The sequence below is a fragment of the Salvelinus alpinus genome, chromosome 9 (assembly GCF_045679555.1).
Source record: "Salvelinus alpinus chromosome 9, SLU_Salpinus.1, whole genome shotgun sequence".
Lineage (NCBI taxonomy): Eukaryota > Metazoa > Chordata > Actinopteri > Salmoniformes > Salmonidae > Salvelinus > Salvelinus alpinus.
The window spans coordinates 83,644,009-83,661,973 of NC_092094.1; the positions used below are offsets into that span (position 1 = coordinate 83,644,009).

Below are 17,965 nucleotides of genomic sequence, written 5' to 3' on the forward strand. Positions count from 1 at the left end.
GGCCAAGATGTGCTGGAGCAAACCAACAAACTGAATGATAGTTGCAGACAGAAAAGGAGAGGATGGGACAATTCATCCCCCCCTCTATGGTTAATAATTCATGAAGTCCTATTAATTATGAACCAATCTGTAACCTAACAATAGTCAAGAGGGATGGTGATTGCCTAGGAACATTGACCCATTTTAAATACAACACCTCATTGTTTCTGGTATTGAGACCCCCCCCCCAGGACAGTGGTAATATGGTAGAAAGTAGTGGGTTACAGTTGTTTTGGGTCCTGTGACAAAGGGGATACAAGCCCCGGCAATGAATAATGCTGTTGAGTGTGTCGTGTCATGATGCCTCTGTGACCAGAGGCATTCATCCAAGTCGGTGAATACAATAGTAAATGTCTGTAGTGGATGTGTTCTTAGGGAAATATTGTATACCAATAATAGTCCTACAAGTGTAGATAGAATAGTGAGATGGAGGAGCAGACATTGATCCTGTTGAATATATAATCAGTTCCCATGTAATTAAGATGAGTGGTTTTGAAGGTTGGGTATTAAGTTTATAGTACGGATAAAGCATCCAGTAAATGAATGAAGGAGTTTGTATTAATTGTATTGTTGTTTATTTAACTGTGGAAGGAATTGTGTCGGATGCACATGTTGACACCATGAGCAAACAGTAGAGCTCCACGTTCCTCCGGAGAAGAGCCACAACATGGAAACAGTTTCTAGTAACCAATGAACACAGCTGGAATTTCTGAAGATTGTGTTTATGTCTGTGTCCTACCTTTCCGACACTAAAAATAACCATGCACCTCCTGCTGCGATGTTCAAGGTGTAGTCGACTGTCCTTCTGGTAGGAAGCCATGAATATCGTGTGACTAGCGCCCTGTTCCTTCCTCTCAGGCCTGAGAAACAGGAAGTGGAGCTCATAATGCATTATTGTGACAGACAGGAAATGCAGTGTCCTCTAAAATAAGGGTCCCTCTCTACCCGTCAATGACCGGTCCCAGCTGTCTACAGCCCTGTGGTAGACCTCCCTCTTCCTGCACCCCTTTCTTCACGTCAGCAAAACACAGAGACAGCCTAGTGAACAACTAGAACCAGAGTGTTTAGTCAGACCCTGAAAATCGACATCCCCTTCATCATATATTAAAGAAAATGGATAAACAATGGGAACGTTGACTGTTTTATGACCAAAGGCAATGACAGACTGGTCCTGCGCAGTTTCAGTAACTGGAAGAGTATGGCACACAATGGACTGGGCCATGTGATTTCTGCCAACCATACACAGTACACTTCATATGTACTGACTGACACAGCCCAACAGTGAAGAGAACCTCGTGAAAACCTTAATGCAGGAGGGCTCTTACAGCCACTGGTCAATGTTTCAAGACTAAATTGATTGGAATTCTATTTTCAGTCACATTACTGGAAACAAGATGACTTTCAGTTTGAAATCTAAAAGAAGCTCAGAAGCGCTAAAGGCCTAGGAGATGAAGCATAGAAGCGCTAAAGGCCTAGGAGATGAAGCATAGAAGCGCTAAAGGCCTAGGAGATGAAGCATAGAAGCGCTAAAGGCCTAGGAGATGAAGCATAGAAGCGCTAAAGGCCTAGGAGATGAAGCATAGAAGCGCTAAAGGCCTAGGAGATGAAGCATAGAAGCGCTAAAGGCCTAGGAGATGAAGCATAGAAGCGCTAAAGGCCTAGGAGATGAAGCATAGAAGCGCTAAAGGCCTAGGAGATGAAGCATAGAAGCGCTAAAGGCCTAGGAGATGAAGCATAGAAGCGCTAAAGGCCTAGGAGATGAAGCATAGAAGCGCTAAAGGCCTAGGAGGCTAGGAGATTAAGTATAGAGTAATCCATGATCTCACCATATGTCTGGTGCAGAGGGACAAAAGAGAGCCATGAAAAAAAACTAGTTTTGATCAGTCATGGAATTTGCTGAAAACAAACTGGCTCCTATTTAAAAAGTCAACGCTGCCATTTTGGTGCAGGTTCAGCCAAGTAGCGCAAAACTACTGCGAGTCAGAACTACACGATATATCGGCAAAAATAATATCCCGACATGTAACTGTATCAATCCGCCCGCCATTCACTACTATCGATCCAGTCCCTAGCAGAAGCTGAGGAGGCGCCAGTTGCTAAGAGAGATGGGTCTTTGTGCTCTGCTCCCTCCTAGTTAATTAAAAGACTACTTTATCTGTTTCATGCCTTCAATGTGGGTACCTGGCATGAGCCCAAGCTGCTATACGTAGATAACCATGGCAATAAGACGTGATTAATGTGGGCACCATTTGTACCGCGCGCCCTGCTGCGGTTTAAACACATTGTTTTTGTCTTAATATCCTGTTGATCCCAAACTGCACCTCTGAAAATGAATTCAAAGTGGCTCTTTGTGGAACACGTGTGTAATATCCGCATTGCAGTATCCTAATTCAGGAAGCCCATAGATTAAGAAAGACATGGCTTTGTTTTCCTGTGTAAAACATGGCAGGTGTTGGGTACTTATGATCGTCAGCATCTGAACTTCTTGAGTGATTAGTGCTGCAGACAGGCAATATCAATTTCATGTCAACATCCTGCATTTATTCTGTGCCAGCTCTAATGGTTTTGCAGTCATCTGTAATCAAAGCAACCTTCCAGAAACAATGTTTTTCTTTCATTAACAGCATATCCATCAATGCTTTCCTGCGTTCCACCTCAATTAACAGCAACCATGAAGCCAAAATTAGTAAATTGATCATCCTAAGCTATATTGGGTACTTTATTCTGTGTTAGCGTTTGTTTTACACAGATTTTTCATGTCCTCAACATTTGGACTTGATGTGCTTCATTTGGCTGAACTATAATTCTGCTGGTGCTGCACAGATCATCCAGGTGCGGGCTGGTATGAATTGATACACTATGTTCTGTATTGTTATCAAAGGAATTAGTTGGACATTATCAGGCTGTAGCCTGGCAGAATATTCCCTGTACGCCAAGGACCTCATTACCAAGTGAAATGACTGCACTTAACACAGATTCAGAATGTACCATTACTCATGCAAATCAGGCCAGAAAGAGAGAAAGACAGAATCACAATAAATCAGAGTATTGAACTGGTGTTCATTTAACTTTGTAAAGGAACAAGTGCTGAACAGCAATTTAAGTCTATTTTAAGCTTCTATTTTTAAATTAACAAATGTACAGGTTAACCAGATATCATGGGACACAATTCTAAATATCACTCATCCAATTATGATTTGATATCGTACGTATTGTACATTTGAAATAGAAAAGCAGTTAACTACAACAATATAGTTTCACCCCCAAACATTGGTGCAATTTATATTGCAAACAGAATTGACAATTTACCGCCACCTAGTGGTCGTCATAGAATAAAAATGTACAAAAGTAATTTTGAACCAACCAATCCCAATTATAGGTGGTGATTGAGATGAATCCTAATCATCATCTCTTTCTAAATGAACTGAAGGAGAGACTGAGAGGAGAGGTCAGACCTTGGGGTTTCTGTATGAGGCCTCTCCCAGCACCAGGGATGTTTTCAGATGGCTGTACTGGGCTGGGTATTGGACCTGGGGGGACAGGCACCTCCACCCTCCCCACTGGGGCCTGGGTCTTCAGGGCTCCGGGGCTCTCCTTGGGGACCTGGGCTGCTGGTATCGGGAGAGCCAGGCCTCTTCCCAGGGAGGGGAACACAGGGAGAATGGGTGGCGTTGGGTCTTTCAACAGGGACCTCCCTCTGCCTGCCATTGTGTCCATCACTATCTCCAAGAGTCCTGTTGCTCCTGATGGAGCCACTGAGCTGACGACTCCAGACGGCTGTTTCCTGTAGCTCTGCTGGGCCTCTTGTGTCAGGGCACTGGTCATAGCGTCGGGGTCGGAGGCCCCCAGGGTACTGCTGGGACGGGGTTTCTCTGCTGGGCCCTGTCCTGGTGCTGGGACTACAGGCACCACTTCTGTGGGGACAGGAGGGTCTGGTTGTCTTTGGGTGGCTGTGTCCTGGCCCTGCCCATTCTGTGATGGGGGTAGGGGTCTGGGGTTGGAGCGCTCCAGCAGGCCCTGCTCAGTGACAGGGTAGCGGTCGACGGCCCACTTCTGGCGCTTCTGACGCGTGTGCTCCAACTCCCGCAGCTCCCTGGGCAGCTCCAGAACACTGCTCTGTAGACAGACACACAGCTGCCCATGAGCTTCTATATCATCTCAACACAACACAGACATTTATATCTCAGACAATTACAGCCATGGAGATCTATTCATTTTTACGTCACTAAATATTCTCTCAACATTGCCATATGTACAGTAATGAGTAAGTGGCTCTGGACGTTTGAGTATGTAAATACTTTATCTGGGTGGTTGTGTTGGGTCGTGTGTGTGAAGCTCAGTGGCTCACCGAGCCGATGTTCTGCATGTGGACAGGTTCCTCTCGGCTGCCGCTGAGGTAGGAGTCCACCAGGCCTGTGTAGTCAGCCATGAGGGCATCCAGCAGCACCAGTCTCAGAGGCTGCAGGTGGATCACCGACAGGGCCATGACCTTCAGCAGGGACAAAGGGCAGGGACGCACATACCACACCTCTTTATCCTCCTACAGGTTTAGTAGACACACCGATACAGGTTTAGTACAGACACATCTTGTAAACCTTTAACACACACAAATACAAGTCTTCCAACAGGTCTCTGTTCCACTGAGACAAAGACACACACACCACATCCATAATGCTGTGCTATGTTCCCTCCTTTAGGGTTCTGTACCTTGGTGAGCAGAGACTTGATGTTGAGAGAGGAGAGTTGTGACGAGGACATCTTCAAATGTAGGCTCACCACCTTCGGTAGGGTACTGACCCTGTCTGGCAGGAAGCCACCGGTCGCTGTGTAGAAGCACAGGATATCTGCCACCTATGGAGAAATAACATGACTACATTGCTGTGATAAGGCAGGTAGGACAACACCTGGTATGATGCCTACAGGTAAGTAAGAATCCATTCATAGAACAACAACAACATCTAGGCTGCACACTCTATAGTATAGTACCTGCGTGTCAAAGACGTTGGTGAGATTTACTCCAAACTGAGCCATCAGACATCCGGCGAGGCTCCGGCAGTCATGAGTGACCTGAACAACAAATATATACAGACAGAAATTGCATGAGGTGGAAGTGAAATGGGATATGTCCGACTCTCCCATCTAAATTACTCACCTTTAATATGTGGTTATTTTCTAGGATCATGGACAGGCCGTTCTTAAAGGCCCGGGCTCCAAGCAACAGGATGTCAAAGAGGTACACCTTGTTCTTAGTGGCAATCTACAAAGGAGATTGGACATAGTTCAGTTGTTCAAATTTCCAACGATGAAAAGTAATAGATTATGTGAAATAGAACACACATATGTAAAAGCCTAGGTAGGATCTGTCTCTTTCCTCACCTGCAGCCAACAGAGTCTCTCGTGCTGGAACGTCCCGACTCCGTCAGCTCCTATCCCGATCACCTGCTGCTTCCGGATGTGCATCATCTAGGTGGAGAGCATGACCAAGCAAGGTGCTAGAGTTCAATCCGTACGCCCACAGGACAGGACACACACCTCTTTAGGCTCCCACTAGATTCATTTTCCTCAGAAATGTTATCCACATCTGTATGCCAATAGGCTATGTAATGTGAAGCTTACACCCAGGGGCTAGGTGATATGAAACAGTGATTGTGAGGGTTAGGTACTCACAGCAGGACCAAACTTCTCATGGAACTCATCAATGACCACAAAGTTGACATGGCTCTCATCATCGTCATCTGAGGATGGCGGATATCTATTTGTAGTACTACATAGATCATATAAACCAACTAAAGAAAAAAGCTAATGATGCAAATCTATGGCTTCTACTAGCTAAACGTGTACAATATAGTATTTAACCTGAGGTCAACTCACTCAGTATGAGACCCTTCCTGTAAGGCTGGAACTCTGCCACTGTCAGGTGACCTTCAGGTCTGTGGTCACTGGTGTTATCTCTGAGCCACAGAGCAGACGACAGTCTTTTGGTATTATTGCATGCAATACTAATGACACCTTCATTTATCCGTGAGCAAAGTCAACTATTGTAAAATATGACAGATGCATACAAAGAATAATTCCATAGTTAGATAATCTTTCATCCATTCACTAATGACGTCAATATCGGACATACCGGTCAGTCTTTGTTACATTTGGGAATTCCACTGAAAGATAGAAGGGTAACTAACAGTTATTCATAGCAGAAGACCAGAGACGATTAGATTCAACTTGAAAAACTAGCTAATAATAATGACAGAAATAAAAGTGCACGATTCAGGCTGCCTACCATTCAGAATTTCATGTCCAAAGAATAGTTTCACTCCAGGGAATTTCCTTCCATTCTTGACATCCACAACTGAAAAAGATTAAACCCATACATTGCAGACTACTAGCTTCATGCAACAGTCAAATACTAGCTAGCTACACTACTGTTCAAAAGTTTGGGGTCACTTAGAAATTTCCCCCAAGAATTGTCCGTTAAAATAACATCAAATTTATCAGAAATACAGTGTCGACATTGTTAATGTTGTAAATGACTATTGTAGCTGGAAAGGGCTGATTTTTAATGGAATATCTACATAGAGTTGAAGTCGGAAGTTTACATACACTTAGGTTGGAGTCATTAAAACTCGTTTAACAACCACTCCACAAATTTCTTGTTAACAAACTATAGTTTTGGCAAGTCGGTTAGGACATCTACTTTGTGCATGACAAGTCATTTTTCCAACAATTGTTAACAGACAGATTATCTCACTGTATCACAATTCCAGTGGGTCAGAAGATTACATACACTAAGTTGACTGTGCTTTTAAACAGCTTGGAAAACTCCAGAAAATTATGTTGTGGCTTTAGAAGCTTCTGATAGGCTAATTGACATAATTTGAGTCAATTGGAGGTGTACCTGTGGATGCATTTCAAGGCCTACCTTCAAACTCAGTGCCTCTTTGCTTGACATCATGGGAAAATCAAATCAGCCAAAATTGTAGACCTCCACAAGTCTGGTTCATCCTTGGGATCAATTTCCAAACGCCTGAAGGTACCACGTTCATCTGTACAAACAACAGTATGCAAGTACAAACACCATGGGACCACGCAGCCGTCATACCGCTCAGGAAGGAGACGCGTTCTGTCTCCTAGAGGTGAACATACTTTGGTGCGAAAAGTGCAAATCAATCCCAGAACAGCAAAGGACCTTGTGAAGATGCATGAGGAAACAGGTACAAGGTATCTATATCCACAGTAAAACGAGTCCTATATCGACATAACCTGAAAGGCCGCTCAGCAAGGAAGAAGCCACTGCTCCAAAACCGCCATAAAAAAGCCAGTCTATGGTTTGCAACTGCACATGGGGACAAAGAACGCACTTTTGGAGAAATGTCCTCTGGTCTGATGAAGCAAAAATAGAACTGTTTGGCCATAATGACCACGTTATGTTTGGAGGAAAAGGGGGAGGCTTGCAAGCCAAACATCACCATCCCAACTGTGAAGCACGGGGTGGCAGCATCATGTTGTGGGGGTGCTTTGCTGCAGGAGGGACTGCTGCACTTCACAAAATAAATGGCATCATGAGGTAGGGAAATTATGTGGATATATTGAAGCAACATCTCAAGACATCAGTCAGGAAGTTAAAGCTTCGTTGCAAGTGGGTCTTCCAAATGGACAATGACCCCAAGCATAATCCCAAAGTTGTGGCAAAATGGCTTAAGGACAACAAAGTCAAGGTATTGGAGTGGCCATCACAAAGCCCTGACCTCAATCCTATAGAAAATTTGTGGGCAGAACTGAAAAAGCGTGTGAGAGCAAGGTGCCTACAACACTGACTCAGTTACACCAGCTCTGTCAGGAGGAATGGGCCAAAATTCACCAACTTATTGTGGGAAGCTTGTGGAAGGCTACCCGAAACATTTGACCCAAGTTAAACAATTTAAAGGCAATGCTACCAAATACTAATTGAGTGTATGTAAACTTCTGACCCACTGGGAATGTGATGAAATAAAAGCTGAAATAAATCACTATTATTCTGACATTTCACATTCTTAAAATAAAGTGGTGATCCTAATTGACCTAAAACAGGGAATTTTTACTAGGATTAAATGTTAGGAATTGTGAAAAACTGAGTTTAAATGTATTTGGCTATGGTGTATGTAAACTTCTGACTTAACTGTAGACGTACAGAGGCCCATTATCAGCAACCATCACTCCGGTGTTCCAATGGTACGATGTGTTAGCTAATCCAAGTTTATCATCTTAAAAGGCTAATTGATCATTAGAAAACCTTTTTTCAATTATGTTAGCACAGCTGAAAACTGTTGTTTTGATTAAAGCAGAAATAAAACAAAGAAAAATACATATCTCAGACTGGCCAATAAAAAGATTAAGATGAGGAAAACACTTGACAGAAGAACTCTGTCTAGAAGGCCAGCATCCCGGACTCACCTCTTCACTGTTGACGTTGAGACTGGTGTTTAGCGGGTACTATTTAATGAAGCTGCCAGTTGAAGACTTGAGGCATTAAAATTATTGCACAATACTGATGATGGATCAGCTCCTATATATATTATAGATGGTTATAGATGGTATATTATAGATGGTAATTATATTATCTTACCATCTATGGCTGCAAATATTAAGGCGGCTTATTCTAATGCATTTTTCTCTTTAAAAAATTATCGCACACATCAGGCTACACATTATCGCACACATCAGGCTACACATGTTCCCTCTCCCCTCCCGGAGAACCTGAGCCCTAGGACCATGCCTCAGGACTACCTGGCCTGACGATTCCTGGCTGTCCCCAGTCCACCTGCTCGTGCTGCTGATCCAGTTTCTGCTGTTCTGCCTGCGGCTATGGAACCCTGACCTGTTCACCGGACGTGCTAACTTGTTCCGGACCTAATGTTGTTTCGACCCTCTCTCCCACCTGCTGTCTCGACTTCAATGCTTGGCTACGAAAAGCCAACTGGCATTTTACTTCTGAGGTGCTGACCTGGTGCATCCTCTATAACTCGGTACCGGTACCCCCTGTATATAGCCTCGTTATTGACGACTTATTGTGTTGTTTCCACCCCCTTTCGTTTATTTAGAAAATATTTACTTAACATTTTCTTAAAACTGCATTGTAAGTAAGAATTTCACGGTAAGGTCTACACCTTTTGTATTAGGCGCATTTGACAAATAAAATTGGATTTGAACAATTGAACATTTGATTTGAACAAAATCTGATTCGATCGACTGGTCGATCTCCAAGCCATTCCTAGTCTTTCACCAAAAATTTATGTAAAAAATAATAATAATAATAATCCTTGCGTTCCCATTTCGTTTTTATTTGTTTCGCACTGTTGGTGGTAGGTGCACTTGATTCAGCAGCCCTAGCGCCGGGTAGGCAGTGTTCCCATTTTATGTATCTGAAGGTAAAACTATGCCTACCCGGCAGCCCCAGAGGGCAAATCAAGTGCACCTATAGGCCTACCGCTGGCTAATTAGATAACTGCAGACACAGTGATCTGAGCTCCCTCAAGCCGTAGACTGTAAAAAGAAACCTTGGAACGCACAGAAAAGTTGATAATGTGAGATTAACACTTATAACCATGACTAGTGAGAGACTCAATGAATACAGCAGAGCTGCTGTTTTATGAGTAAGTTCATGCTGTTATTCAGCACTGTCAACACTTTGTTCAACAGTTTTATAAGCAATAAAAAGCACATTCGCCCTACTTCCACTCATGCTACAACCAGCACTGCAATGAAGGAGTATAACAAAGTGTTTCGATCAGCGTTATTATTTGCATCTTGTCTTTTAACGTCAAGGAATATTTTACTTTCTCTGGTCATAGGAGTAACATGAATTGGTGCATGAGGCAGAAATAATGGAGTACGACAAGTTTCGCCATCAGCTGGAAGACTGTGTCCCCTTTTCTCAGCGGAGGGAGGGAGAGGATGGACTATGAGTCAGGTGAGAGGCAGCCTCACCACTGCTCCATCCCTCCCCTCAGACTGGCCATCAGAAGCAGGCACTCACTCAGCCATGCCTTGCAAGTAATACAACAAATTATGTATTACCTGTGTGATCATATACCTAACATTTTGAAACAATTTGAAAAAGGTCTGAAAAGAACATTGGGCAATTACGGCATAGCCAATTTTCTACAGAACCGTTTTTAATTGCTTAATGTTGCATAGGCTTACGTTTATTAAGTAATGTAAAAAAAATATTCTGAACAGTGGGTCTCGTTTTGCATTTTGACTCAGAAAATGATCGACTCCAAAAAGGTTGGTGACCACTGCTCTATAACCACTGTTATTATTACTTGACCCTGCTGGTCATCTATGAACGTGTAAACATCTTGAAGAACGGCCTGGTTCTCCATCAGGCACAGCCAGAAGAGGACTGGTCAGCCTTCGGAGCCTGGTCCTAGGTTCATGCCTTTCTAGGTTGTTTTTCCTAGCCACTGTGCTTCTAAATCTATGGGGGTTTTAGGCTGGGTTCTGTATAAGCACTTTGTGACAACTGCTGATGTAAAAATGGCTTAATAAATACATTTGATTGGAGATGCTTTTGGGAAACCGGGTCCAGGTCAGTCCCTAACACATGCGCACACCTTTCTGGAAAAACCGCCTCTGCTGGCTAACTAACGTTAGCTACCATAGCAAACTAGCTGAGCTGATTGTGATCAGATGCCGTGGAGATTCTTTGCAAAAAATATGGCCATGTAAAACTGAAAAATAGTTCAAATCAAGATATTGTAAGTCAGTGCATTCATTTTATATCTTACCGTCCTCCAAAATCACAGTTTTATTGGTGTTTATCCGCTGAACAATTCCAAGGAAAGTCGCAGTCTTGAGGGTCAATTTGATGCGTTTTCTCTTGAAGCTATCCATGAATTGAAAGTCGTCCATGGTCATCTTTCTAAACAACAATTGCTATGCTTGTTGTTCAATGTATCAAGCAAAGTTAAAGCTAATGACAGCTAATCAATCTCTGTCGATACTTTTTTTTTACCAACATGTGCCTTGACCAAAGCAGGTGCGAGGAATCAACTACGTGAACGTGATTGATTGACGGCCAGGGGGTGGAGCGTGTGAGGGGTCAGGCCATACAGAGATAGGTAGTTAGAGAAGGCAACATTGTAAATGCCCATATGGCGTCTGCGAGAGCAGATGTAGTTACCACAGCCATAGTTATAAACCCCGCCTATTTTTGTATTTTATTTAACCTTTATTTAACTAGGCAAGTCAGTTAAGAACAAATTATTATTTTACAATGATGGCCTACCCGTATTTTTACAATGCATTTTCTTAATATACGATTTAAACCTAACCTTAGCCACGCTGCTAACCTTATGCCTAACTTTAAATTAAGACCAAAAAGCGATTTTTTTCCTTCATTTTATAACCATAACATCACATTACGATTTAGCCAATTTTGAATTTGTGGCTGTGGTAACAAGTGGAAACCGTGAGCAAATGGGCAGCGCCATCTCCATTCTGAAGTAGTCCATTTCTTCTGCTACTTCTTGAGTTGGTAAACAAACTGAAAGGTTCCAAACTGCCACCTATAGTGTGTTGTTTGAACAGGTATGATGCCATGGCTGGCGATTTACTGCCACTTTCAGTTATGGAACGTTTTCTCATGAGTATAAATCATTGGCTGATCCCTCCTGATGACCTGGATGGAATTATGTGATCCTTCCTTAACCCATAGGAAGTCCCACCTAGTTGACTACTTAAAAATGGTGAAAGACCTCAATGGAGCTGCTCATGCTTAAACAGGCTTTTGGGCCCTAGAGTGCTCTATCTCTGTGGTCATGCATCATCAGGCAACCTTCTTCTTCTATATAATGGCGGGCCACAAACAAACATTTAAGGTGCATGCCACCACTTATTGTGGCAGCTCGACCTTGCGTGATGCTTGACAATAAATACTCCTTTCAATATTGATTGTTGTCAATAACCATGCTTCCATCTACAGTTTTTATGTGAGTAGAGTCATAAAAATACCTTCATAGAAAATGGCTCAAGTAAAATACTACTTGAGTAAAAGTATAACATGATTTTGGTTTTAAATATACTTAAGTATCAAAAGTTAAATGGAATTGCTAAAATATACTTAAGTATCAAAAGTAAAAGTATAAATAATTTCAAATATATTAAGCAAACCAGACTGCACAATTTTATTTGTTATTTTTTTATTGACGGATAGCCAGAGGCACACTCCAACACATCATTTACAAACTAAGGAATTTGTGTTTAGTGAATCCGCCAAATCAGAGGCAGTAGAGATGACCAGGGATGTTCTCTTGATAAGTGCGTTAATTGGAAAACATTTCTTTAAAAATTCAAGGAATGCTTTTGGGTTTCAGGGAAAATGTATGAAGTAAAAAGTACATTACTTTCTTTAGGAATGTAGTAAAGTAAAAGTTGGCAAAAACATAAATAGTAAAGTACAGATACCCCCAGAAACTACTTAAGTAGTACTTTAAAGTATTTTTACTTAAGTACTTTACACCATTGTGTGTAGGTAAAATTAATTCATGCTTGAAATTTTGCCAGGAATGACTTTATGTGCAAATATCGATATAATCACCATCATATCGAAGTAAATTTGTGTGGTTCTCTCACTACGCCTCAGGAAACCATGCAGTTTATTAGACTACAGATTAAATATATTATGATGAACTTCACAGGGTGGTGAAAGTGCACGTGATGAGCTTGATTCTGCTTTCCAATAAATATCGAGGGTCTCATTCTGGTGACATGAGGATTGATGCTTGACTGCCGTTTGACAAATACAAATATTCTCGCTCTTATCCATAATAATCTCATCATGTAGACTAGCCAACCAGGCACAGCCTACCTGCACTGTTTATGTGCAGGTGCCAAGACCAGAGTAGGGACATTTGCTAAAGTACAATTTGTGTACACTGTCATAACGCACAGATTTTTATCTGCAACAAGTTCAGTTGGTGGAAACATACCACTGGTGGGAAAATATGCATATTTTCTTAATGCGGATTCGAGAATATTTGCATGAAAATCTGTCACCAATTGAATGGAAACCTAGCTAGTGTCACTCAGAGCCACCGGAAAACGTGTGGCATTTGCCCCAGTACTTTTCACACCACTTTCAAAGCAGCAGCACCGACCGGGACAGTTACTTCTCAGCACGTCATTGAATGCCATTGAATTGCATCACTCATCTCATATGTATATGCTGTATTCTATTCTCCTGTATCTTACTCTATGCCGCTCTGACATTGCTCGTCCATATATTTATATATTCTGAATTCCATTCCTTACTTAGATTTGTGTGTATTGTTGTGAAATTGTTAGATATTACTGCACTGTTGGAGCTAGAAACACAAGTATTTAGCTACACCCGCAATAACATCTGGAAAACACGTGTATGTGACCAATAACATTTGATTTGATTTTGAAGACTACACCATTGAAGATTACACACAGAACAGTTGTGCTATTTGTATTTGAGCAATATGATTGGCAGTTCATTCAAGCACTACTACACTCCTGAGAGTCACAACTTCTCGAGCAGTACAGAAGTTCATACCCAGAAGGCACAGACGTCAATTCAACATCTATTTCATGTTGGTTCAATGTAATTTAATTGAAATGACGTGGAAACAACATTGATTCAACCAGTGTGTGCCCAGTGGGTAGCTACGTTCACACAGTACACAGGAGCTGTCCTGAGCAAAAAGAAGCGCCCATCAATCTACTCGCTGAGCTTATTTATTTTAGGGAAAGTGACTTACAAAAGTAAACCTTCAATAGTGAACATATTAGCAATTTCTGACTACTGTTGATAGTCTGCAAAAATAAAGATACAAAAAAATAAATTTTTGCATTCGTCTTGGCTAGTCTATGAGACCAGGATGATCCACCCTCACCAATCACCCTCCTTTAGTTTTTTGCCTTAAGTAACCTTCTGTCTTATGTAATCGTACCAAACGTAACATATCATGCTAATTTGATTGTTCCGGATTTACATTTACTATGTTACGTCTAGTCTATGAGACCAGGCTGTGTAGCCAGGTCAATATCTCTTTTGGAACGCAATTGTCTTAGAGGGGCAGCGTCCTATTATCAAAATGACATTAGAAACAAAAACTACTGCAATTAATACAATGCAATTCTAAAGAATAGAGTAATGAAATAATATGAAACAGCTTTTTAATACATTGAGAATTTGAGACTATAAGGTCCTATATGCAAAAAGATGATTCTGAGATAATTGGCTTTAAAGTTCTGAACCCTGATTGGTTTGAATGGTGTCAACATTTTTATCTTGTATACTTTTGAACTTAGCAACATGAATTGGGGTATTTAGAGTACTATACACTGAGTGTACAAAACATTGGGAACACCTTCCTAATATTGAGTTGCACCCCTTTTGCAATCAGAACAGCCTCAATTCGTCAGGGCATGGAATCTACAAGGTGTCGAAAGCGTTCCACAGGGATGCTGGCCCATGTTGACTTCAATGCTTCCCACAGTTGTGTCAAGTTAGCTGGATGTCCTTTGGATGGTAGACCATTCTTGATGCACATGGGAAACTGCTGAGCGTGAAAAACCCAGCAGCGTTGCAGTTCTTGACACACTCAAACCGGTGCGCCTGCACCTATATGTACTATCATACACCGTTCAAAGGCACTTATATATTTTGTCTTGCTCATTCATCCTCTGAATGGCAAACACACACAATCCATGTCTCAATTGTCTCAAGGATTAACAATTATTCTTTAACCTGTGTCCTCCCCTTCATCTACGCTGATTGAAGTGGATTTAAGAAGTGACATCAATAAGGGAACATAGCTTTCACCTAGATTACATTTTAGACATTTTTACATTTTAGTCATTTAGCAGACGCTCTTATCCAGAGCGACTTACAGTAGAGAGCATACATTTTATTACATTTTACATACTGAGACAAGGATATCCCTACCGACCAAACCCTCCCTAACCCGGACGACGCTATGCCAATTGTGCGTCGCCCCACGGACCTCCCGGTTGCGGCCGGCTGCGACAGAGCCTGGGCGTGAACCCAGAGACTATGGTGGCGCAGCTAGCACTGCGATGCAGTGCCCTAGACCACTGCGCCACCCGGGAGATCTGGTGATTCTCCTGGTCAGTCTGTCATGGAAAGACCAGGTGTTCCTACAGTTTTGTACACTCAGGCTATGTCAATAACTCAATTTTAACAAAAATGGAAATAGAACCAGGAAAGCACCAGTCACTAGATTAATAAAAAAGTGTTCAGATGAAGCAGATGCTAAGCTACAGGACTGTTTTGCTAGCACAGACTGGAAAATGTTACAGTATTCCTCCAATGGCATTGAGGAGTACTCCACATCAGTCATTGGCCTCATTAATAAATGCATCGATGACGTCGTCCCCACAGTGACCGTACATACATACCCCAACCAGAAGCCATGGATTACAGGCAACATCCATACTGAGCTAAAAGCTAGAGCTGCCGCTTTCAAGGAGCGGGACTCTAACCCGGAAGCTTATAAGAAATCCTGCTATGCCCTCCGACGAACCATCAAACAGGCAAATCGTCAATACAGGACTAAGATCGAATCATACTACACTGACTCTGACGCTCGTCGGATGTGGCAGGACTTGCAAACCATTACAGACTACAAAGGGAAGCACAGCCTAGAGCTGCCCAGTGACATGAGCCTACCAGATGAGCTAAACTACTTCTATGCTCGCTTCGAGGCAAATAACACTGAACCATGCATGAGAACACCAGCTGTTCTGGAAGACTGTGTGAACACGCTCTCCGCAGCCGATGTGAGTAAGACCTTTAAACAGGTCAACATTCACAAGGCCGCAGGGCCAGACGGGTTACCAGGACGTGTACTGCGAGCATGCGTTGACCAACTGGCAAGTGTCTTCACTGACATTTTCAACCTCTCTCTGCCCTTGTCTGTAATACCAACATGTTTTAAGCAGACCACCATAGTGCCTGTGCAAGGTAACCTGCCTAAACGACTACGGACCCCTGGCACTCACGTCTCTAGCCATGAAGTGCTTCAAAGGCTGGTCATGGCTCACATCAACACCATTATCCCAGAAACCCTAGACCCACTCCAATTTGCATACCGCCCCAACAGATCCACAGATGATGCAATCTCTATTGCACTCCACACTGCCCTTTCCCACCTGGACAAAAGGATCACCTATGTGAGAATGCTATTCATTGACTACAGCTCAGCGTTCAACATGATAGTGCCCTCAAAGCTCCCCAATAAGCTAAGGACCCTGGCACTAAACACCTCCCTCTGCAACTGAATCCTGGCCTTCCTGACGGGCCGCCCCCAGGTGGTAAAGGTAGGTAACAACACATCCGCCACGCTGATCCTCAACACAGGGGCCCCTGAGGGGTGCGTGCTCAGTCCCCTCCTGTACTCCCTGTTCACTCATGACTGCACGGTCAAGCACGACTCCAACACCATCATTAAGTTTGCCGATGACAACAGTGGTAGGCCTAATCACCGACAATGACGAGACAGCCTGTAGGGAGGAGGTCAGAGACCTGGCCGTGTGGTGCCAGGACAACAACCTCTCCCTCAACGTGATCAAGACAAAAGAGATGATTGTGGACTACAGGAAAAAGAGGACCAAGCACGCCCTCATTCTCATTGACGGGGCTGCAGTGGAGCAGGTTGAGAGCTTGAAGTTCCTTGGTGTCCACATCACCAACAAACTATCATGGTCCAAGCACACCAAGACAGTCTTGAAGAGGGCATGACAAAACCTATTCCCCCTCAGGAGACTGAAAAGATTTGGCATTGGTCCTCAGATCCTGAAAAGGTTCTATAGCTGCACCATTGAGAGCATCCAGACTGGTTGCATCACTGCCTGGTATGGCAACTGCTCGGCCTCCGACCGCAAGGCACTACAGAGGGTAGTGCGAACAGCCCAGCACATCACTGGGGCCAAGCTTCCTGCCATCCAGGACCTCTATACCAGGCGGTGTCAGAGGAAGGCCCTAAAAATTGTCTAAGACCCCAGTCACCCTAGTCATAGGCTGTTCTCTCTGCTACCGCATGGCAAGCGGTACCGGAGCACCAAGTCAAGGTCCAAGAGGCTTTTAAACAGCTTCTACCCCCAAGCCATAAGACTCCTGAACACCTAATCAAATGGCTACCCAGACTATTTGCATTGCCCCCCCCCCCCCTCTTTTACAGCGCTGCTACTCTCTGTTGTTATCATCTATGCATAGTCACTTTAGTAACTCTACCTACATGTACATAATACCTCAACTAACTGGTATTCGGCACATGTGATCAAGAAAATTTGATTAGATTTGATTTGAACCTTATAGTTCCAAGCTCTCTACATATCATAATAACGAAATATAGCCTATTAATAGCTGCATATAGAGAGAAAGCATGCCAACCTATAGGCCCTGCACAATGGCGGATTTAGGTATAGGCGACATGGGCAGCCGCCCAGGGCGGCATCTTGCCAGGGGCCGCACGGGGCGCCCACACAAAAAAATGTGGAATGGTGACACTTGCGCGATCGGTTATCTATCGCTCATTTGCACGTCACGTCAAGGATATCATGTCCGCGTGTGGGACTGGGTCAATTAACATTGTCGGAGTGGGTGTCCTGATTCTAGTTTGTGAGCTAGTTTGTGACCTGGGAAGGTGTCCCACTCAGAGGTATGAGATGGGGAGGGGTGCGGGGGTAGGTTGACCTCAGGTCTTCCCTGAGTAAGGGGGAGCGGTGGAATCTTTCAAATAGCGCACCTCTAACTTTGTACAGTACTAATGCAATTAGTAAAATCAGTCACACTACGAAATGCTACCAAATAAACCACAAGTCATTCATAATACTGTGAATATATAGTTTCACAGACATATTGTTGCATTTTTTTCAGGTTTGTGCGAAATCATTAAGA

The 17,965-nt window shown here is 43.1% G+C and overlaps 1 protein-coding gene across 2 annotated transcripts; it reads right to left on the bottom strand.

Annotated features, from left to right (window-relative positions):
• Positions 1–2,721: 2,721 nt before the first annotated feature.
• On the bottom strand, positions 2,722–11,086 carry exd1 (exonuclease 3'-5' domain containing 1). Of its 2 annotated transcripts, none has more exons than XM_071327506.1 (11): positions 10,806–11,086; positions 6,320–6,388; positions 6,167–6,197; positions 5,911–5,990; positions 5,707–5,774; positions 5,416–5,502; positions 5,192–5,296; positions 5,026–5,106; positions 4,747–4,890; positions 4,388–4,528; positions 2,722–4,155 (listed from the first exon to the last, which is right to left on the bottom strand). In XM_071327506.1, exons 1-11 carry the CDS (start codon positions 10,933–10,935, stop codon positions 3,445–3,447), a joined length of 1,647 nt encoding a protein of 548 aa, XP_071183607.1. In that variant the 5' UTR covers positions 10,936–11,086; the 3' UTR covers positions 2,722–3,444. The 2 variants fall into 2 exon arrangements, with proteins under 2 accessions (XP_071183607.1, XP_071183606.1); XM_071327505.1 differs by having other exon boundaries at positions 4,388–4,579.
• Between the last annotated feature and the right edge of the window lie 6,879 nt (positions 11,087–17,965).